A 21,891-nucleotide genomic window follows, 5' to 3' on the forward strand; every position below is an offset into this window, starting at 1 on the left:
AAGCATCCTTCGAGGACTTCATCTAGAGAGTCAAGTCCAACGAGTAGCCCAAGATTAGGTAAAAGAAACAGCTTGAGGGGTACCTCATCTCAAATACCAGTGAGAAAGGATCCTGGAACACTGGCGAACAAAGCCAAGCCGGCACCGTTACTTAGAACCAGATCGCGTGATTTTATGGACGCCGTAAAGAAATTCGAAGGAGGAAAGCTTCCCGAGAAACTCATGAAGACTGTCGACGAGGAAAGAAAAGCCGTCGGTGATCATTTGGCACAATGCGAATACGATTTGAGGGAAATTAGAGAGTTTGTGGCTCATACACAGGATGACTTTCAAAAGATCCGCGCTCAGACAAGAACATTAAAGAATGGGGTAAATGAGCTCCGTGATTTAAATAAAATGGCGTTAAGGCGGAGTTGACTTGGAAATCGACGAGTTAAACGTTAATACCGTGTTCAAATCGATGAGTTAAACGTTAGATACCGTGTTAGAAATCAACCATGAATTTCTGAGTGAAAAGGGGCAGATTGGAGTTGTGTTAGGCAAACAGACCTCTAAGTATTTATGGAAATGATATGGCCGGTTTATGCATGCGAACCTTGTTTACTTAAAATAGAATTAATGTTTTCAAAAAGGAAGAGAAATTTGCCATGATTTGTGACCTAACTAATGAAATGCTTTTGAAAATTAAGATTGATATAGTCATCAGACAGTTGCAAGTTACGCCAGAGGTCAACTTAATCCAATTTTTACAATAAGTCGACTCAGAGGAACATTTCGAATTTTCTTTTTACTTGTTAACTTCAGAGAGAAGGGTTTCTGCATGTGCCGTAATTTGCTCACTGGTTCATATATTCGCAATGGTGTTAAGGAATTGCTGATATATACGGTCAAGATTTCTCACAAGGTTGAAATTATACCTTTATCATACTTTAGGCTATGTTTCATTTTTGAATTGTTAAAGAGCCACAAAAAAGATTTCCAAAAGGTAACTATAGAAGTAAGGGAACCTGGAATGTTTTAAAGCAAAGAAAGCACAGCTAGTTAATGTCAAGTTAAACATTGTTTTATTTCTTACTTCTTACGACAGTACATTTTTTTCAAGCATGTCATTTCAATTGTAGACAACTTTATTGATTTCTTTAATCCCTGGAAGCAATGGCGAGTTACACACTGAAAGATATGGGAAGGAGAATGTTCATAAATAACAAGCAGAATAAGTAAACAATTTGTAGTTTCTTGTTGTTTTACTTGTCTTTATGGAGTTTGGGAGTTTAAAACTTAAACAACCATTGGTTCTGGCCAAAGGACCTGTTGACCTTGTTAGACGCGAGTTATGATTTTTGATATTTTCAAATAGACAAAACGGATTTTGTTTTTCAAAGAAAGTGCAACACATCTTGTTCAGATTATAGATACGTGGAGAGACGATTTATCATATATTATGTACAGACCAAGAGAAAAGTATCTTTTATATTATTCAAAACTGCACTTCACCTTTGAGAGAATTCAGATTACTCCTCGCATCGATCAGTGGGTTCTGAAAACAGATAAGTTTGTTATATTTTGCCCGTTTCGTATAACTTTTTGAGATTGTATAATTATATTACAGAGTGGATTAATAAAATTTTCAGAATTATGAAAATATAGTCTAAAGGTCATGTAAAGTGATAACGCTTTAAATTTTTTTTATAGATCTAATGAAATGAAAGAATATGGAGGGGGCGGGGTGTATATATTGTAGTTCAGTTTTATTCTTGGTTCAAATTTTATTTTCCTTTGTTTCAAACTCATTATCATACATTAACATGACCGAGAACAAAGGAAAATAAAATTTGAACCAAGGATAAAATCGAACTACAACATATACCTGCCAAGATGTTGCAGTTATGACCACGAAATTTTTTCGTACAATTACAGTGATAACTTCCCAGAAGGTTGACACAGGTTGCTCCGTTCTTGCATGGATTATTTTTGCACTCGTAAATTATATATGTTAATAATGCAGAAAAGGGTAATTGTTTAATTAATTGAGCCACCTGTTTCGCAGTCATGGCCAGAAATCCGTGACAGCATGGCCGCCACGCACGCGCATCGATGTCAAACTCGGTCTTAGGTTACAAACGAGTCGCAAAATCACTACAAGGAAAACAGTGCGCTTTCAGCTAACCTTCTTTTAATAACTGCTCCTGTGTTACAACCGCCAGAGGAGACAAGTTCTTCCAGATCGCAAAATAAAGTGGATTATATGTACAACCTTTCGCTGCGTGCTCTGTGTGCATTTGCATGTGTTAAAGCGGTTCCCGAAGCAATTTTTGTTGGACGTAGAAATCCTCGCATTCCGCCATACATTTTCTTAATAACTGTCCGAAGGTAGCATAAATTGTCGAAAATCAACCCACTTCACGGGTTCACAGGAATGTTCTTCCAGATCGAACTGATTTGTTCACATGCTAAACTTCATTTATAGTGCAAAAATAGGAGCCTTTGAAGCCACTAAATCGGTTCCAAACTTGGTGGAAAAACGGCCCAAATACTGCTAAATAGTTCTCAATGTGACGCCATTTTTAAAACCCAAGAAAAATTTCGGGAAAACGCCATGTTTTTAGTCGACCGTCAACCGTAGTTTTTAGCCCCTTCGTCCTCCATCTTGAATCCCAAAATGCTTTACTTGACCTATGTAACCGTGCCTTCAATAAATTGTACAATGGCGTTACACAATCTCCGAAAATTTGCAAGTAAAATGAGCGACGAATTTAGTCAATGTTGCTCGCGTTTTAAGGATGCAATCAAATTCACTCAACCGGAATTAAGATATGAGGCGAGGGAAAAAGAGAAAAGAGTGCTTTTTACTTTGGAAATTCCTTATCCTCTTTTTAGAGAATGGCATAAAACTGTTCAAGAACGAAACGTTCTGTCGCGTGACACTTCAAGATCAAGATTTGGTCAAGATTTGTCAAGCGGATGTGAAGAGATAGAGGCAAATTCTCCTTCTACAAGCGCAGCAGAAAACTCACCCACGGCAAAAAGGTTCAGCTACATAGATTTGGTGGAAAAGTGCACATTCGGGCAATGCTTTGCCTTTAGCGATGATGAAAATATACGAGATGGAATCGATGAAGCTTTGTTAAATATTGCTTATAAAATTTCATTAGATTACAAAAAAACTAAGGGCAGGGCAAGAAAAGAGTTGGATAATCGAGTCCGAAAGTTTCATGTTATGGAGGGTCAAACAAAACCTGTACATGAACTCTATCAAGAAATTGAAAACATACAAAATGAGCTACAAGATTGGAAAAAGGCCTATGAAGATTTAGAGTTGGAGAAGGAAAGAATCTATGAGGAAATGGTGCTGGCAGTGAACCAAAAGGAAAATGAAACCCAAGTTTTGCAGAAAACAAACAAAGAGCTTGAAGATTATATTGCATCATTGGAAAATTCTGTGGGGGTTAGTTCATACCAGGGAAAACCTCTTTCAACTGTGAAAAATAAGTTCAGGACCTTGAAAACTTTTATTTCACGAGCCGAAGCTGCTCTCTGGTTCTGCTCTTCCTTTGGTGTTGAACTAGTTGGGTTAACTGTCAAAGAATCAGACAGTGATGTGGTTCACAACATAACAAGTAAACCAGACTGTCAAAATTTACCCACTCAAGCAGGAGAAAGAAAGTATAGTACCTTGTCCACACATGAAAAAGAGAATGTTGAAAAAATCCTTTTCTTACTGGACAAATTTTGTGTGGGGGATTCATTTTACCACGAAATTTCCATGATCACTGATAGTCTACCAAGGTCCTACTTGGTCAAACAATGCCGTGATCAACTGAACAAAATGTGCAAAATTGAACCTCTAAATGCTAAGTTTGAAGGGGCCAGAGTAACTTCCGCTGAAACAGTGTTTAAAATACATATCTCTGATTTCCTGAAGCAAAACAGTGACTTTGACCCCATCACTGATAAAATCAAAATCAAAATCAATGGTGATGGTGCCAGAATGACAAGAAATTCAAATTTTATTTTACTTTCATTTTCCATTCTGCAAACAGAGGAGTCGGTAATGTCTGCAAAAGGAAACAGAACTCTTGGCATAGTCAATGGAACCGAGAGTTACCACACAATAAAAGAGTCATTCCAGAGTTTATTCAATGAGGTAAATGACTTGACTGCCAAAGGTAAAATGAATGTGGATGGCCAAGAGATTCAAACTGAATTATATCTTGGTGGTGATTATAAATTTATTTTACTGATGCTTGGACTGAAGGGGGCAACATCTAATTATGCTTGTGCCTGGTGTAAAACACACAAAAATGATCGCTGGAGAATCAACAATGACTATACAAGTTATAACACTCCCCCCTTAGCAAGAACACTGAAAGAAATGTTTGAAATGTCTAAAAAATCCAGAGATAATTACTGTTGTGATAAACAACCTATACTAAATATACCACTGGATCGTATAGTGGTAGACGAGCTGCACTTAATGCTGAGAATCACAGATATTTTGATTGGAAATCTAGTGGAGGAGTGCCTTGACTGGGATAAAGATGATGACTTAGACCATAAAAAGGGGGCAGCAACAGGATTACACCTAAAAAGCCTTATTAGGGTAATCAAATCTTGTGGTGTTTCTTTTGATGTGTGGGAACAAAGAAATGCGGATGGGAAAGGTAGCGGGAAACATGACTGGACAAGTCTCCTTGGAAAAGACAAAAAGATCCTTTTAGCTGACGTTCCCAGTAAGTTACATAGCATTCTCCACCCAGAAACAGCATCAACTGTGGTTGCAGTCTGGACAGAGTTTGCAGAAATTTACAAAGTTGTCAATGACTGGAACCCTGAGAAAGACCCCACAGAATTTTTCATGAAAGCCAAAGAGTGGATTTCTCTTTTTGTCAGTCTAAATGGCAAAAGAGAAGGGTATGAGAAAGCCAGAGTTACCCCATACATGCACATTATGGTAGCACACATTCCCAAGTTCTTTGAGCTCCACCACTCAGTCAAAATATTTACAGGGCAAGGAGTTGAAAAGAACAATGATGTAGCACGTGCAATAATTCTGAGAAAGTCCAACAAGTGGGATTCTGCAGGAGATGTTCTGCGACAAGAGCAACGTCAGTGGGAGCTTAAAGAACACGAGCGGGAAGTACGCAATTACATGAAGCGCAAGGACAGCTACTGGGATGTTGAAATTAAAGAAAACCGAAAAAAGGCACAAGTAAATTTAAGTCAAGATCCTCTCCAGCAATCTATTGAAGCTCAAAATGAACATCCCCTCCCTGAGTCCACTACCACTGACACTAGCTGTTCTCATATGACAGTGAAGCAATTGAAAGAAGAATTAAAGAAGAGAAATGCGAGAGGATTCAGCAACAAAACCAAGGCTGAACTAATTAAACAACTGGAGGAAATTTGTCAATGAGAAAATATGGAATATTTAGTATTCTGGGAGCATGAAATGGCTTTAGTTACTCTAAGGGGGGATTCCCTTACACATTCAAAATTATATAAACAAACTCACATGACAAGCAAAGAGTGCAGTGAAAACACATCAACTCAACAAAATTATAATTAACTTTGTAAATAAAAGCAATTTCAAGCAAATTCATACTGTGGATTAAGCCTAGGGTTATTAGATAGGGGCCATGTATATTTTGTACATTCAACTCACTTGTTGGTCATATTCTTATCAGCTTTTGCGTTCAGGTGGAACCCCTTACAGTCCCTAAAGCCATTACAGTTTATTTCAATTTCACTTTCTGTTTATAATATCTATGATTGAATAGTTACAGGTTGGCGACTGAAATCAATTGATAGTTTCTCAATTAACATTCTCTGATCTTCTTGAATTTTCCCATTTATAATAGAATATGTTTTTGGTGATTTTGCTAAAAACAATCTAATTTTAAATGGATATTTAACCCTTACCCCATCCCCATTACAATCAATAACCCTATCCCAGTTTTCTGGTAAATCACATTTTTTAAAATCATCTTTATCTAACAAAGTATACCCCTTCTCCCTTCCCTCCCTTCCTTTACCATAAAACAAAAAACGAAAACAATCATGATCAAAGTCCAAAATAGCATTAGACCTTGATTTACTTCTTAATTTAAAGAGGACTGATAATCTCAGGTTATCAACGTTTCGAGTTAGCCTCTCTTTATCAACAATTGGCTTGTCAGAAGTTCTGTAAGAAAAATAATGAAAATGGAAACATTGTAAGAGGGGTTGTCTATGAACAAGTAATACTCAAAGCAATGCAAAGGCAGAAGAAAAAGAAAAGCAGCGATCACTGCGTGTATTATTGGTGTAAAAAAATTAGTTAAGTATAAACCTTTCTATGAATGAGCTTATACGAGTGCATCTCTCTTGTTAATTCCGTATTTCAGCATGTTCAATTGTAATGGTAATTTAAGTACAGTTTGAAAAAATGATACAACAATAAATACCTAAGATCGGTAGTCAAGTTATCTTCATCTTCCCAACTATTATGAAACGCGCTGTATCCCTTCCATTTCACTAAATATTGAACCTGAAGATTTTAATTATAAAACTTTAGCATGTAAGAAAATTAATGACATACATCGTAGACCAGGGCAAATTGTGAACTCACCGTTCCATGTGATGTCCTCCTCGAGATTAACCTTTCCACGGCAAAATAATCAGAAGAAACATTAGCTTTCCTTTTTCTACTTTTTTTTTCATCCCAAAGAAGGTCCGCAGAAGAAACATTGTGTAATTGAAGAAATAAACCGCGGCTATTTCTGCTCGAATCCCTTACGCCGCTCGCCATAATTTGCTGTATGTAATCTGATGCAAGAACGCATGCGTACTAGGAATTTTTTGGGATACACGAGCCCCCGTTTCAAACCGCTGACTGTCACAGATTTCTGGCCATGTGTTTTTTTGTAACAGTTAATTTGTAATTCCAGCTATAACTTGAAATTTTCATTGTTCCAAAACACATTAAGTCGTTCGCTTTTACCCAAGCAACAAGGGAAATTTTAGATGGAGCTGCTGTTGGTTAGATGTGGAATCATTTTCTTATTTTGCAAATCGGTCAGAAGACAAGACAGTCACTATAAGATTTTGTAAGAATTATATTTTGAAAATGGCATCTTAGATTAGAAAAATCTTATGCCTGACGGCTAATTATCATTATTTCTTTTTTTTTTTTTTTGCCTTTTTACGGCTATCGGTTAAGCCCATTGAGGCCTTCTAATGAAAGGAAGGACTAGAATGTTTTTGGCAAGCGCGGGGTGTCCCGAAATGTATGATATAAATATCTCCCAACGGCTAGCGGTTGTTTAGTCAAAAAGAGAAATTAAAATAAAATAAGAACAAGCAACCAAATATGTCGAAAAGTTCTCTTTTCAACTTCGAAATGCAGTAATTATTTTTGAAAATGCCGGTTCTTGCCACTTCATACCCGTTTCGCAGTTCTTTCCAGTGTGTCCAGATTTACAGTTACAGCAATAGGTTCCTGGGAGGTTGACACAGGCAGCTCCATTTTTGCATGGATTAATTGCGCACTCGTTTACATCAGTTTAATGAGAAGGATATGGAATCAAAAACTGAAGTTTTAAACTTCTCTCTGAAGAGCATCAGATTACTGTGTCTATTGTTTACTATGTGAAAGTAGTTGATTCATGATGTAGTGAATTGTACAACGGCTTAGATCTAAAATGTTATGCATAATTTTGAATGATGTTCTAATCTAACATGAGTTGAGTTTCCGTAAAGGTAGAGATAAGTTCTTTTGAAAAAAACAAATTGTATATTTCTTCCGTTTGCTGATTAGTATTTACAATTGCTTTTTTTAATCGTAATTTGTCCCTAATTCTATAAAAGCTCGAGTTTGTGAGTAAAGGAATTAGGGTTTTGATAAGGTCGAGGTTCCGAAAAAGAAATGATTTATAGAAAGCAAATGATGATTTAACCTGATTCGCAGTTCTTCCCGGTAAATCCAGATTTACAGTCATAGCGATAACTTCCTGGAAGGTTCACACAGGCAGCTCCATTCTTGCAAGGGGTAGTGGTACATTCATTAACATCTTTTGAAAAAAACGAGAAAAAATATGGAGTAAGGATGGTTTTTTTACCCAAGTTTTACTTTGAAAATTACTAGGGAAGATTTATAAAAATGAGTAGCGCGTATGGAATTTGCGTTGAACTGAGCGGCCGGCTCAGTTAATATGATAGACTAAGCAGCGGTTTTGGTCGGTCAATGGCTTTTAGACTCCTTTTAGTAACAGCAAGAGGAAAAGATGGAGAGATTGTGTATAGCTCTTTTAAATGATTCAACCTGTTTCGCAGTCCTTTCCAGAGTATCCAGATTCACAATCACAGCGATCCTTTCCAAGAAAGTTGACACAGGCACTGAGCTCCGTTCTTGCACGGGGTCTTTGCACACTCGTTTATATCTGTTTTAATTAAGAATATAGCAGTCATTCAAAAGAAAAGAGAATGAAAGAACAGAAGATAAACAAAAGAGGACTTATCTATTCTGGAATTAAAAGCTGATGCATTTGACCATTTATCTGTGGCTACCGTCTTTATTACCAAAACCTTCGTTTGGCACGATCTTTTTATGGCACCGCCGCTTGCACTTTCAGTATATGCTGAATATTTTGTTTCCGGTGTAATTTTAAGGAGAGGAGCTACCTGTTTCACAGTTTTTTCCTGTAAATCCAGGTGTACACTCGCAGCGATAGGTTCCGGGTAGGTTAACACAGGCAGCTCCATTTTTGTAAGGAGTTTTTGTACACGTATGATGCACGATCCTCGCAGTAGATAGCGCTATTTAAGCAATAGCGAAAATCAGACCTGAAAAAGATCAGGCCTGTACGGGATTCGAACCACTGACCTCTGCGATACTAGTGCAGCGCTCTACCAATTGAGCTAACAAGCCAACTGGGAGCAGGCCGTTAAGTTGACTCGTAATAAATCCGTGAAAGTGATAAATCAGATACAATGAAATATATGAAGTTCATATATTTTGAACTGCGGTATTAGATACGTATGATGCACGATCCTCGCAGTAGATAGCGCTATTTAAGCAATAGCGAAAATCAGACCTGAAAAAAAATCAGGCCTGTACGGGATTCGAACCACTGACCTCTGCGATACTAGTGCAGCGCTCTACCAATTGAGCTAACAAGCCAACTGGGAGCAGGCCGTTAAGTTGACTCGTAATAAACCCGTGAAAGTGATAAATCAGATACAATGAAATATATGAAGTTCATATATTTTGAACTGCGGTATTAGATACGTATGATGCACGATCTTCGCAGTAGATACGAGGATCGCGTGCATCATACGTATCTAATACCGCAGTTCAAAATATATGAACTTCATATATTTCATTGTATCTGATTTATCACTTTCACGGGTTTATTACGAGTCAACTTAACGGCCTGCTTCCAGTTGGCTTGTTAGCTCAATTGGTAGAGCGCTGCACTAGTATCGCAAAGGTCAGTGGTTCGAATCCCGTACAGGCCTGATTTTTTTTTTCAGGTCTGATTTTCGCTATTGCTTAAATAGCACTATCTACTGCGAGGATCGTGCATCATACGTATCTAATACCGCAGTTCAAAATATATGAACCTCATATATTTCATTGTATCTGAGTTTTTGTACACTCGTTTACATCTGTTTTAAAAATTAAAATTACAATCATTTTGGAGTAAAGAGATTGAAGAATGGACCGTCAACAGCGCCCGTATGTTCTGAGATCAAAAGCTGATACATGGAGCAAACGATTGATTTCTTCGATATACCAACTGCATTAGCTTTAAGAAGTTATCGTGCGATTTTGTGACCGCGCCCAGTTTTAAAAATAAGCTAAACGTCTTTCATGAAAGTTTGCCTTTCTTCTGTTAAGGATTTAAAGTGCGTGTCAGTTGAGTCTTGGAATATGTCATTTTACCTGTTTCGCAGTTTTTCCCAGTAAATCCAGATTTACAGTCACAGCGATAACTTCCTGGGAGGTTAACACGGGTAGCTCTGTTCTTCCATGGGGTAATTGCACATTTATTGACATCTATCAGGAAGAAAAAAAGAAAATACTTTTCTATCTTGATTTCCTTATCTACTGCCTTATAAGTCTGGAACACCACTGTTTGAAGTTGAAAAATATAATGAGTTGTTCAAATGAAAGATTTTTCAGTCTCATTATGAATCCTTTTTTCGTCTCAAGATTTACAGCATCACACCTGTTACACAGTTCTTTCCATTATATCCAGATTTACAGTCGCAACGGTAATTTCCATCGAGATTGATACACTTTGCTGCGTTCTTGCATGGATCATCGTTCTTACATTCCTTTATACCTGTAAAAAAACAATTTTAAGTTGCTTCAAGATATTGTGTTTACTAATCCAAAAAATTAAACCATGGAAATATAATTAAAAAAAAGAAAACAAATATTCAACGTGGTCTTCCTTAAGTTTGCAAAATTGTTTTCCCTAAACACTGCTTCCAATTCTGTGATGGAAGGAATCAGTGAGTAAAGACCCACACTTTTACACCTCATTTTTCGAAAATCATGATTGCGTGTGAGATCTCGCAGATCACATTTTACTGAGCTAATAATAATAATAATAAAGATCTTCATTAAGAATTATTGTGCAAACAGACGTGCAACAATTAACATGAATAGAATGAATAAGGAAAAAGAAAAGGTATCAATTACTATTGAAAAGACATCTATTAATAAAAACTGATTTAAAACGGCTTGTCTGAACCTTAGGCAAAATATAATTATGCGACCTAGTTCTCAACTGCCGTGTTCTCTGGGGAGGTAAGAGATCGCTCAACGCAGTGTTGGTGGAAGAGATCCTTTGCCATAATTTCTTATCTCTATTACAACGGATATCCAAGATACTGTGTTGCTTTAAGCAGTAACCCAGCTTACAACACCTGGCAAAGAGCTTATCAATTCTACTTAAATATTTACTATAAAAAGCACACCCCCAGACCTCAATAGCATATGTAAAAACTGAGAGAATCAAACTTTGTAAAAGTAAGTCCAAATTCTCAATAGGGTAACCATAATATTTACATATTCTCAAAATATACAACCTACTGCTAGCCTTACTAAGTAGATAATCAATATGAGTGTCCCAATTAACTGGCATTTGCTCAAAGGTAACACCCAATAGTTTCAGTTTTTCTTTCCTCCCTATGATCTCGAGTGGTTCAGGAGGCGTCTTGGAAGTCTTTCCTCGTAAAAGAAGTTCCCATGTTTTCGTCAAGTTGACTTTCATGCAATTCTTCTCGGACCATTCAATAAAGGATAGGACTTCCGTTTCGGATTCATCTAAGCCTACATTTGCCTCGATTGGTAAACTAATAGTTATATCATCAGCAAATTTAACTAGAAGATTCTTATTAGTATTAACAGCTTTGATATCGTTAATAAAAATAGAAAAGACCGGCCCCAGGACTGTACCTTGAGGAACACCCCTATTTATAGAAACATATTCAGTACTATGACCATCGACAACAACTCTCTGCTTTCTATGATTTAAAAAACTAATGAGCCAATTGGTCTTTGCTCCCACACGAAGGTCGTATGTGTTGAAGAGTTTGTGTCTGACGGAGTCACGAGGGTTTATTGCTGGTGAAGAAGAAATCAAAATTGTGACCAGGCTATGTATTGCTAGTTAAGATCTTGATCATCATCAATTGTCACAGTGAACAGACAGTGGTTTTTGCAGCTCGTAAACGTAAAACAACATTAAAAGAGTCGCTATAACAGAGACTTGGCTTGGTGGAGACTTCAAGATTTTGAACTGCCGTTTCATGGATATAATGTGTATCGTAAGGATAGATGCAATGGGCGTGGTGGAGGAGTTTTGGTAGCTGTCCGCTGTCATCTTCCCTGTATACATAAAACTGACCTGGAGGTTGAGGTGGAAATGTTGGCTCTTGAGATATGTCCAAATCCTACCACTTGTGTTCTATTTTCAACCTTCTATAGACCACCTGAAGCCGATGAGTCGTTTCTTGTTCACTTTAAGGGGTTCTTGGCAAAATACTCTGAGACTGGTTTATCGAATCTCATTGTAGCTGGTGACTTCAACTTCCCTCATGTTAACTGGTATGCGGGCTGTCCTACATGCTCAGATGTTGGGACTGAGGATTTCTGCAATATCCTTGATGATTATTTTCTACTGCAACTGAATTTGAACCCAACTCATAATTCAACTAATGTGGCTTCTCCTGGGAATATTCTAGATCTGGTTCTAACTAGCAATGAATCTCTTGTTAAAGAGGTATCCGTCCATCCTTATACATTTGATTCTGATCATCATCCTGTGTCCTTTGGTTTAAACAGCGAAGCAAAAAGGCCAAATAATGTACAGAGGAAGGTTTATTGTTATAAAAAAAGTTGATTTTAAGGGTCTGAAAGAGACACTGCGAATCTTAAATTGGGATCTGGTCTTAGCTGACACTTGCATCAACACGTGTTTGGATAAATTTCATGACATTATATCGTCTGCGATTGATCAACATATTTCATTAATTACTGTTAAGAAGCGTTCACGACCGCCATCGATTGATAATGACATCATGAGGTTGATCAGAAAAAAAAAGGAGAGACTGTGGAAACGCATCAAGTCAAGGGAATCAGCTGAACTGTTTGAAAAGTTTAAGGCTCTTAGAAGGGTGACTAAGAAGCGAATTGATGCTGGTTATCGTTCATATCTACACATACCCTGTCTGAGAAACTACAAGAAAACCCCAGGCACTTTTGGTCTTTCCAATCAATGAAATCTTAATCCAAGCGACTACCTGAATCTGTTGTGTAGGGCAATTATTCTTCGTCTGATCTAACCTCTAAGGCTGAGCTATTCAACAGTTATTTTTGTTCCATCTATAAAAAGTCTCAACTTGATGTTAACTTGACCTATCCAGACGTTATAAATCCGAATTTGCTGTCTGATTTGTCTGTCTCAGCACTTGATGTTCAGAAGGCCTTGCCTAATATTAATCTTAACAAAGCACCTGGACCGGACCAACTGCCTCCCCGTATTCTGCGAAGATGTGCAGAGGAACTGTCAACACTCTTGGCGCACTTATTTCATTTATCATTAAGATCTGGTGTAATGCCAAAGCTATGGAAATCGGCCAACATTACTCCTGTGCATAAAGGTGACAAAAAGGAATTCGTGGAAAATTACAGATCCATCTCACTACTACCAATTCCTGCAAAATGTTTAGAGATATTTGTATATGACGCTATATATGATCATATTTTTCCCTATTTAACCGAATGGCAGCATGGCTTTGTCAAGGGTAGGTCGTGTGTGACTCAATTGATCTTGACCTATCATCACTGGGCCAAGGCTCTTGATGGCGGCTGTCAAGTGAATGTTGCCTTTTTGGATTTTTCCAAGGCTTTTGATAGGGTGTCTCACTCAGTCTTGTTAGAGAAGTTATGCAGCTTTGGGGTTTCTGGATCTCTTCTTCGTTGGTGTGAGAGTTACTTCACTGATAGAAGGCAGAGGGTGTTAATTGATGGTGTATCTTCATCCTGGTAGGAGGCTTGCTCTGGGGTCCCTCAGAGGTCCCTGTTGGGACCTCTATTCTTCATTATCTTTATAAATGACCTGCCTAGGGTAGTACTCCCTGGTAACACCATTGCACTGTATGCCGATGACTGCAAAAGCTCAAGAACCATCGACTCTGCTGATGACATCGAAATATATCACCAAGATCTTGAGAACTTTGAAAGATGGAGTACGCTGAACGGTATGGACTTTGATGTAAAGAAGTGCAAAATCGTGAGAATAACTCGGAAGAAACAACCATTCACCTCGACTTTCTTCTTAAACAACACTGAGTTGGAGCAGGTTGAGGAATTCAAGGATCTGGGTGTTATCACTGACCATCACCTAAAGTGGAACTCCCGTGTGAACTGTGTTGTTGCCAAGGCAAATAGGACATTGGGACTAATTAAAAGAATCTGTAAAGGACTAAATGATTTGAAGACTCTAAGGACCCTTTACTGTTCCTTAGTAAGGTCTAACCTTGAATACTGCTCTGAGGTATGGTCCCCATATCCCGTAAGAACATTGATAAGCTTGAGGGAGTCCAGAGACGCGCCACTAAATTTATTTTGAAAACTAAGGATAGCTATGCAGCTCGTCTTGAGAAGTTAAATCTATTATCTTTGGAAGACAGAAGAGTTTTAATTGCCGTTACTTTCTTTTTTAAGGCACTGAAAGGGTTTGTTAACATTGATGTTTCACCTTTCGTGTATTTTTACTCTAGTTTAGATTATTATTCCTTACGACATTATGATCATCTGATGTTAAAGAAAAGATATGCAAGGACTAATTCCCTTAAATATTCCTATTTCCATCGAATAGCAGATTCTTGGAATATGTTGCCTGTTGACATTCGCACTGTAAATTGTACCGGGAATTTTAAATTTAAAGTGAAGAATTTTCTTATAGGTAAATCATAATTAATTTTTTTTTATTCAGTTATAACATAGTATCTCATTCGTACTATATATGTATTGGGTGACCTACTGTTACATGGGGTCTGGGACTCTTTTGCAGATTCTCCTTATGGCATTTTTTTTAATTAATTAACTGTATCATACCTGCATCCGTGTATTTCTGCTATAGACCACTTTCATAAATGGCTGCCGGATTAATATTCTTTTGTTTAAATTTAAACAAGCCCTTCTGGCCTCGTTCTCCAGTACAAAATTCAAAAGAATACATTATCTCAAGCGAGGCCATTAGGGCTAATTTAAATTTAAACAAAAGAATATTAATCCGGCAGCCATTTATGAAAGTGGTCTATTAAATTGCAATAAATAAAATAACTAAATAAATGAAGCGAAACCAGCCTGGGAGAGCGGGATCTCGCCGATCGCATTTCACTGAGCTTTGATCTTTGTTTCCCACAAGACGGTCGTATGTGTTGAAGAGCTTAAGCCTGCCACAGACACAAGGGTTTATTTTTGAGGAGGAAAAAATTTAAACTTGTACTATGTATTGTGTTGATGATTAATTAGATCTAACCTGCGAGCAGAGCCTTTTTAACCCGTCCTCGAATCGAAAAGGGAAAAAGGCTCTTCCGACATCCTGTTGTTGCTCGTTTGAACATGCGCAGCGGTTGCCTAGAAACTGATCCTTTTCCACGCCCCCTTGAACTATTGTGGGCGCAGATTTGGTCAACTGTTTACATGAAAAACAAAGGCGTGCGCACCAAAACCGGTTTGACTGGAGGCTAAACCGGCTTGAGTAGCCCAGAGTTTTGGGCTTTGGACATTTCAAAGCAACTGACAGGATGTCGGCAGAGCCTTTTCCCTTGGAGGGTTAAAAAGAAGAAAAGAAGAAGAAAAGAAGAAAAGGCTCTGCTCGCAGGGAAAGTTAGATCAAACTATTTCGTTTACTCTTTGCGATAATAAAAGTGTGGAAATATAATTTTAAAAAAAAATAGATATTCAAGTAGGTCTTCCTTAAAGTTTGCCAAATTCTCTTTCATTAATGCTGTTTCTAATTCTGTGATGGAACTAATTCGCAATGGTTTATCGCTAAAGATAAATAATTACGTATTACATGATTACTTGTAACAATTTCAAATTACTTTTGGATAAAAGAAACCTTGTCTAGCAATGGAAAATCCGGCAAGAAAATTGACAAAAAATCATTTTAGAATTTTAAAATCATAAAGCTGGATATTTAATTTTTTTATTCTAAATAATATCCTTAACGTTCTAAGAAGGATACGCATGTGAATATGTCTGATTTCATTATATAATGCCGCAATATTTCTTATCCTTGGTGAACAATGCTTGAAGAGCTAGTCAAAAACTACTTTATAAACGGGTGACACATTTTCAAAGGAAAGATAAAAGTCTCTGGAATCGATAAAACAAAATCAAATTGAATTAATAGGGAGGACGTTGTATTATATTCAGTATCCCACCAATTTCACAGTTCTTTCAGGTATATTCAGATTTACAATCGCAGCAATAACTTCCTGTAAGGTTGGCACATGCAGTTCCGTTCTTGCAAGGATTGTTCAAACACTCGTTTACATCTGTCGAGTAAAGTAAAAGCTTTGTCAAGGCTATAATCAAACATTGGTTACTTGCATAAAGTAGACAGGAATATTTTCAGAGGCGGTTTTATAGAAGAATTTAGTCAACGTTTCGAAACGGTGTTAACAGTAATTTTTTAAACCCTAGTTTAGAAGGTGACTGTGTGGTCTGATTGTATGGGTGCGAGTATTCCTGAAAGAAACTGCTGTTAGTAATAATGACTGATGTTGCGACAACCTGAGAAGAGGTCATAATTGGAGCCAGTCGAGAAGTCGTTTGTCAGTCGAGCGATATTTGTGTGGGACTGGATTTATCAGTTTTGCATCCAGGTTGTTTCTCATTTTGACTCATATTGCGTTATTCAGATGTAACTCATTCTGATACGAGAAAATATCCATCCCATCAAGGACCCATACACATTTATGCTTTTCTTAATGAGGCTTTGGAAATCTATCCCAGGAATTTAGTCTTACGGCTCGCCTTTTGATTTGATATTACATTTTGATCTATAATGGTGAAAATATCGTTTTAGCAGTTTTTTCCTTGATATCCAGATTTACATGTACACTCAGTGTAATTCCCTTTTAGGTCGGAGCACACTGCACTGCTAAGACATGGACTTTGAATCCTGCACTCATCTGTAAAGTATTAGAAATGAAAATTTAGTATGGCGTAATTAACTTTTAACCTGCTGTTTACGGACGGCAAAATTGCGAGATTGAGAATTTTTCCTTACCTATATTCATCCTGCAGCATTTGAAAGACTCGATGCAAAACAATTTGTCACAACCTCCTTTCTTAGATTCCGGCCAAATAGTACGCTTGTCTCTTACATTAGCTGAGGCATCTTTTGTCAAACGGACTTTGAAAATTCTCCGTGTAGCAGTCTTCATACCTGTCTGGGAAAGTGTTCGGCTTACAGCATTTACCCATCTCAATATGATGCAGCCAAGCACCGTCATTTCGGAAGAAGCCTCGTACAAAGTAGCCAGCTGGACAGACAGCCCACGTGTTTGTTCTAGTTTGAGGAAAACCAAGTAAAAAAATTGGTTTGAGATATTTTATACTGCAATATTATCAAACAGCCAACATGGTGTAATACATTTTATTGAAGTGGTGCTTGTTAACAAGGTAAAAACTGTACAAAGAATTGAATTATTACGAGTTTTCAAGGGAAGAACGGAAAATCTAACGTGGTTTAAATGATATGAACTAAAGTATTTCTTAGTAAAAGAGGTTCTTTTGATACTTTGAATCTTATCTCAAGGTTAACGCTCAAGTGATCGTAATAGACCTTGCAAAAATAATGTCTGTAAAGTTCAGAAAAGGAATCTTAAGAGGGTAGCCTTTTCTAAATTTGAGTTAAAATATGGTGCACTTACTTGTCAAGAATTTTTCACCAAACGGCATCTCTGCATGTCGATTGGAGGTTCTGGAATGAAGCAGGAGCAGAACAACACTTAGCTTCCTCCAATAAGAAGATCTGATGACTTGAGGCTTTGTTAACATTTCTCCAAAGTCCGGTGATGTATTGCTTAGAGGAGTCGCACTGGACCCAGCCTTTCTTATCAAAACTTACACACCAGTTCGCAAATTTGCAGCCATCAAACATCATACAACATTTGAATTTCTCTATGCATTGCAACTTGTCGCAACCTCCCTTGTAAAAGCCGCTCATATAGTATTGGCTTCGCATTTACTCCAGCCTTTGTTGTCGAATGATTTGCTGGCGTCGTGGTCGTAACAGCGGAGATGGCTGTTAGGCAGGTTACTGGGTTTACAGCAACGACCTTCTTCGATGTTGTAAAGGTTGTGGTCTTTATTGCGGTATAATCCCTGCAGTAAGTATCCTGTCGGACAAACTGCCCATCGATTATTGCTAAAAAAAAGTATTAATAAGACAATAAGTGGATAGGACTGAATTACCAAACAAGTATTCTCTGGATCGAAGAGAAAAGAGGTGAATCTAGAGGCCAAAATATTATGGAAAAGATTTCATTGGTAACATGCAGCAAAGATATCAAATGCCGTACTTTCCTCACATTCACAATTTTTAAATTTTGAAGCACTAACAGTTGTATGCAAGACACGCGAAAATTGTTCCTTTCAAAATATAACAGCATAACGTTGCAAAGATTTAACTTTCTTGAAAGCATTTCTGCGGGGAATAATGATGAAATCTTTATTATTATAGATCAAACTAAACACTTGCAGACATACGTGCAAGTTTACAACGGATCTCTACAAACATTAAACTAAATAAAATTAAAAAGAGACCTATTTATAAAACAGCGCTTAAAACGCTCCGTGCGAACACACAGCAACGTATAATCACGACCACACTGGCGCAAAGGACGTGCTCGTTTGCTCGGAAGGAGATCCGCCAAACAATGCGCGTTTACATGTGTGACTTTCTCCCACAATTGTTTATCCCTAGTTAAAATTACATTGTTGATGGATATGCGATCCTTGGTGTAACCATATTTCCATGCTCGCTTACAGAATTTATCAATCTTAGAGAGGTATTTACAACCATAAGCACATGCCCATACCTCAATTGCGTATGTAAATACAGACATAATCAAGCTACGAAATAAGATCGTAAGTTCTTCTAAAGTGGATCCATAGTACTTACAAATCCTAAGGATATAGAGTCTTGAATCAGCCTTATCCATCATATTGTGAAAATGACTATCCCAGTTGCATGGATTTTCGTGAAAGGTTACTCCTAATAATTTAAGTTCATTCTTTCTTTCAATCATAGGTACAGTTCCCGGAGGGGTTTTTTGGGTCTTTCCTCTCATTACTAACTCCCATGTTTTGGTCAACTTTAGCTTCATACGATTCGTACTTGACCAAAGCTTAATGTTTTTAATTTCACACACTGATGAGTCATCAGGAAAATTTGGCCCAATCGGAATGCTGAGGGTGATGTCATCTGCATACTTAATGAGCAGATTTGTTTCTGGATTCACAGCATTTATGTCATTAACCGTTATGGAGAATAACGCTGGGCCAAGGACAGTCCCCTGTGGAACACCCCTGCCAATTGCAGTGAACTTTGTTGTAACACCATCAACTACGACTCTCTGTTTAGGGTCAATCAAGAAATTAGTTATCCAGTTAATAACATAAGGGTTAATACGACCATATTAGATATGTATTTTAAGAAACCTCACTATTCACCCGCTATGCATGCTCGTTACGTTTTCGGGCAACGGTACTCACTCTTAACATAGCTCGCCTATGAATGCCGCCGTGTGAGACCTCGCAATTTTTCCACGACTGGCACAATGTTTATATGGCACGCCAACGAACTACGCCTAGCTTTATTACAATTGCTCACAAACCTTTCCAAAGTCTTCCACCAGTTTGCATTAAGGCACGTTGATGCCCGATTCTGATTTGGTGCAGGAGCATTGCAGCAGCTTCCCTCCTCCAGAAGATATATTGGATCGCCTGCGCTCTTAGAGTTTCGATAAAAACCTGTCAGGTACTCATTAGTAGATCCACACTTGGACTATCCCGTTTTGTCAAACGAGCCCCACCAGTTTGCTGTACAGCACAGGCACCAAGACACATCTACAAAAAGCAGAATAACCAAAGAAATGAGGTAAATCTTCGTCGTGGTTTCAGAGGTGACTCACCGACGTACCGGGGAAGTGCGACATTAGAACTACGAACGGCTCGAAAAACTGCTTCCCTTTTTATACTCCAAGTAAACTCGTGACAACTCAGAACACACGTTCGCTTTTTAGCCACTGATGTGAGATGTTTTCGTTGAACATTACGTAAACGTATGCAATCTATTCAAGGTAGACAAGGTGCTAGGCTCAGAGTGATTGAAATTTTTTACACGATACTGTGGGTTACGTAACTCTTCGTTCAGGGTGTGGCAAAGAAAGATTACACAATTTTCTTGATAACGTCGAGACGATAATGAGTGTCTTTGTATTTTAACCATGTACAGCATCTTCACAAGTGTATACGCAAAAGCATTTCATCATTGCCAGAAATTTGGGTCAAAATGCCGGACGCGCGTGCGTATTGAGAAGTTAACGGCGGCGAAATCGTGTAAGGAAATGTTTGGGATTTCAACAAAAATCCAAAATACCACAAATACGAGTAAGATTATTCCTTAGCTCCGACTCGAAACATGTTCAGTAGAGATTAAGCTGTACTTCTAACATAAAAATAATTCAAAAGCTGTTTGTCTACTTACTTCCAGCAAAGTCAGCAATGTTCGATATTCGAGGCTAGCCATTACCTCTAGTCTGTTTCAAATATAGCGTAATCCATGGCAAAGGATCGCCGATTTGAGGAGCAACCCTCCAGGGAGTCAACTAGCTCCGACTCGCATTAAATAAAGGGAAGTTCGAAGTAAACAAATCGTCCATAAAAAGAGACATTTCTTGACAATGAGATACTTCCAAAAGAGCTTGAAAATTGCTATTTTTGCTCTGTGGAGTCTGTGATCTGAGACCATCCTTAAGGACGCACCAGAAGGGAAAGCGTTAAAAGAAAAACCCTCCGCGAAACCTTCAAACTGTCGCCATATTTGTTTTTCTAATTCAGCAATGAACAGTTTCACGAGAAATAAACTCAATCCAGACCCCCTCCTATTAAAGTAGAGCTTTGAATAAAAATTTTCTCGCGCGAAAATTAAGAAGCAGATCAGAGAGATCTGTATTAGTACGTTCGTTGAACTGTGTTTTCAACTGGGAGAAAAAGCCCTTTTCAAGTACGATTTGTCTAGATCTTCCCATTATTTAATGCAAGTGGTTTAAGCTACAATTTCCAAAATGTCTGACATCTTAGACGATTACAAAAAAAGCCAGTTTGAGTGGACATTGAAGCTTAGTGCAGAGTGTCCCTTGCATTACATCAGACAGCAAATTGCTATAAGTCGCTCTGCCTTAAAAATACCAAGAGATCAGTTCAAAGTTGTTTTTCTGTTTGCTTTTTTCTCCATAAAGAAGGTCCACAGAACTTAAATCGTTCAATATTTTATACTGAATTTGTCTTCACCGCCATCTTCGTTTTCATCCGATTGCAATCCGCTGACCAATGAATGCGGGAGCAAAATGGCCTCGATTTCTGGCGATGTTCTCATTCATAAATCGTTACCTTTCAAAACATCTTTTCCAGTGTCACTGTTTATATTTTCCTCTCCTTGATTAGCTTTCAAAATACCCAGAAACAGAAACAAAATACCAAAAACTTAATATGCATTATGAATATAAATTAGTAGCTTTATGTTTGAAAGTCGACTGAAAGAGCTTGTAGGACTTGGTTTATTGTAAAATTTGAAGCTTCTGGAGTCCTACACCCAAGTCTACATACATATCAGTTGTCACAAAACGCTAAATTTCTAGGTGGCAAAAGGGTTAATGAGGTCTTAAAAAGGATATGCGTGCATTTCCAGGTATTAAACTCACATTCCTCAAAGAATAATTTTTTGAGAAAGGTGAGAATGCTTAGTCTTTCCTTATTTAGAAGTGGCATTCTTTTGGCTTGGTACGAAATGTCTTTTTGCAACAATGGCAAGAACAAAAAAGGTTCTCCTCGAGCTGGATGAACTCTCTTTTCATCTGACAATATTTAACCTTTAGCCGTAAAAGCCATGACTCCATTAAGACCCTCTGGAGTGGACTTCATTTTGATTGACTGTTGAGTAATCGTTTGAATTCTTTGAGACACAAATTTTGTGCCAAGGAGACAAAAATTTATTTAAAGAAGTCTTTGGTACAATGCAGTGATGTTTGTCGCTCTGATGCAAAAGGCAACTGGTTGTAGATCCACACACTGGTGTAACTAGTGTAACTGAC

General features: G+C 37.8%; 2 protein-coding genes, 1 long non-coding RNA gene and 1 pseudogene across 4 annotated transcripts in view; 1 reads left to right on the plus strand and 3 right to left on the minus strand.

Annotated features, from left to right (window-relative positions):
• Nucleotides 1-1,071: 1,071 nt before the first annotated feature.
• LOC111327239 (uncharacterized) lies at nucleotides 1,072-20,327 on the minus strand (annotated as a pseudogene). Its single transcript, XR_016000352.1, has 13 exons — nucleotides 20,286-20,327; nucleotides 19,414-19,682; nucleotides 17,446-17,942; nucleotides 16,800-17,081; nucleotides 16,589-16,701; nucleotides 15,949-16,063; nucleotides 10,209-10,325; nucleotides 9,923-10,036; nucleotides 8,300-8,417; nucleotides 7,941-8,048; nucleotides 7,373-7,543; nucleotides 3,499-3,575; nucleotides 1,072-2,108 (listed from the first exon to the last, which is right to left on the minus strand). The product of XR_016000352.1 is annotated as an uncharacterized LOC111327239 (transcript).
• Nucleotides 2,719-6,183, plus strand: LOC148732809 (uncharacterized). Its single transcript, XM_088757481.1, has one exon. It carries the CDS (start codon nucleotides 2,741-2,743, stop codon nucleotides 5,411-5,413), a length of 2,673 nt encoding a protein of 890 aa, XP_088613607.1. The 5' UTR covers nucleotides 2,719-2,740; the 3' UTR covers nucleotides 5,414-6,183.
• LOC148732810 (uncharacterized) lies at nucleotides 5,543-6,888 on the minus strand. Its single transcript, XM_088757483.1, has 3 exons — nucleotides 6,608-6,888; nucleotides 6,444-6,526; nucleotides 5,543-6,181 (listed from the first exon to the last, which is right to left on the minus strand). The coding sequence occupies exons 1-3, from the start codon at nucleotides 6,785-6,787 to the stop codon at nucleotides 5,764-5,766; spliced, it is 681 nt and encodes a 226-aa protein (XP_088613609.1). The 5' UTR covers nucleotides 6,788-6,888; the 3' UTR covers nucleotides 5,543-5,763.
• LOC111327223 (uncharacterized) overlaps nucleotides 20,175-21,891 on the minus strand; it is a 45,023-nt gene continuing 43,306 nt past the window's right edge. The window contains exon 5 of the long non-coding RNA XR_016000186.1: nucleotides 20,175-21,244. This is a non-coding gene — a long non-coding RNA (uncharacterized LOC111327223). The remainder of the gene's footprint in view (nucleotides 21,245-21,891) is intronic.

Source organism: Stylophora pistillata, chromosome 4, assembly GCF_964205215.1.
Source record: "Stylophora pistillata chromosome 4, jaStyPist1.2, whole genome shotgun sequence".
In the NCBI taxonomy this organism is placed as follows: Eukaryota; Metazoa; Cnidaria; class Anthozoa; order Scleractinia; family Pocilloporidae; genus Stylophora; species Stylophora pistillata.

Bases quoted from the DNA above. Each gene is read 5' to 3' on its own strand.
- LOC148732810 (XM_088757483.1), bottom strand. From the start codon at position 6,787: ATGGCGAGCGGCGTAAGGGATTCGAGCAGAAATAGCCGCGGTTTATTT. The intron at 6,527-6,607 runs GTGAGTTCACAA...TAAAATCTTCAG, and splicing joins GGAGGACATCACATGGAACG to GTTCAATATTTAGTGAAATG. The intron at 6,182-6,443 runs GTATTTATTGTT...TTTTTCTTACAG, and splicing joins AACTTGACTACCGATCTTAG to AACTTCTGACAAGCCAATTG.
- LOC148732809 (XM_088757481.1), top strand. From the start codon at position 2,741: ATGAGCGACGAATTTAGTCAATGTTGCTCGCGTTTTAAGGATGCAATC.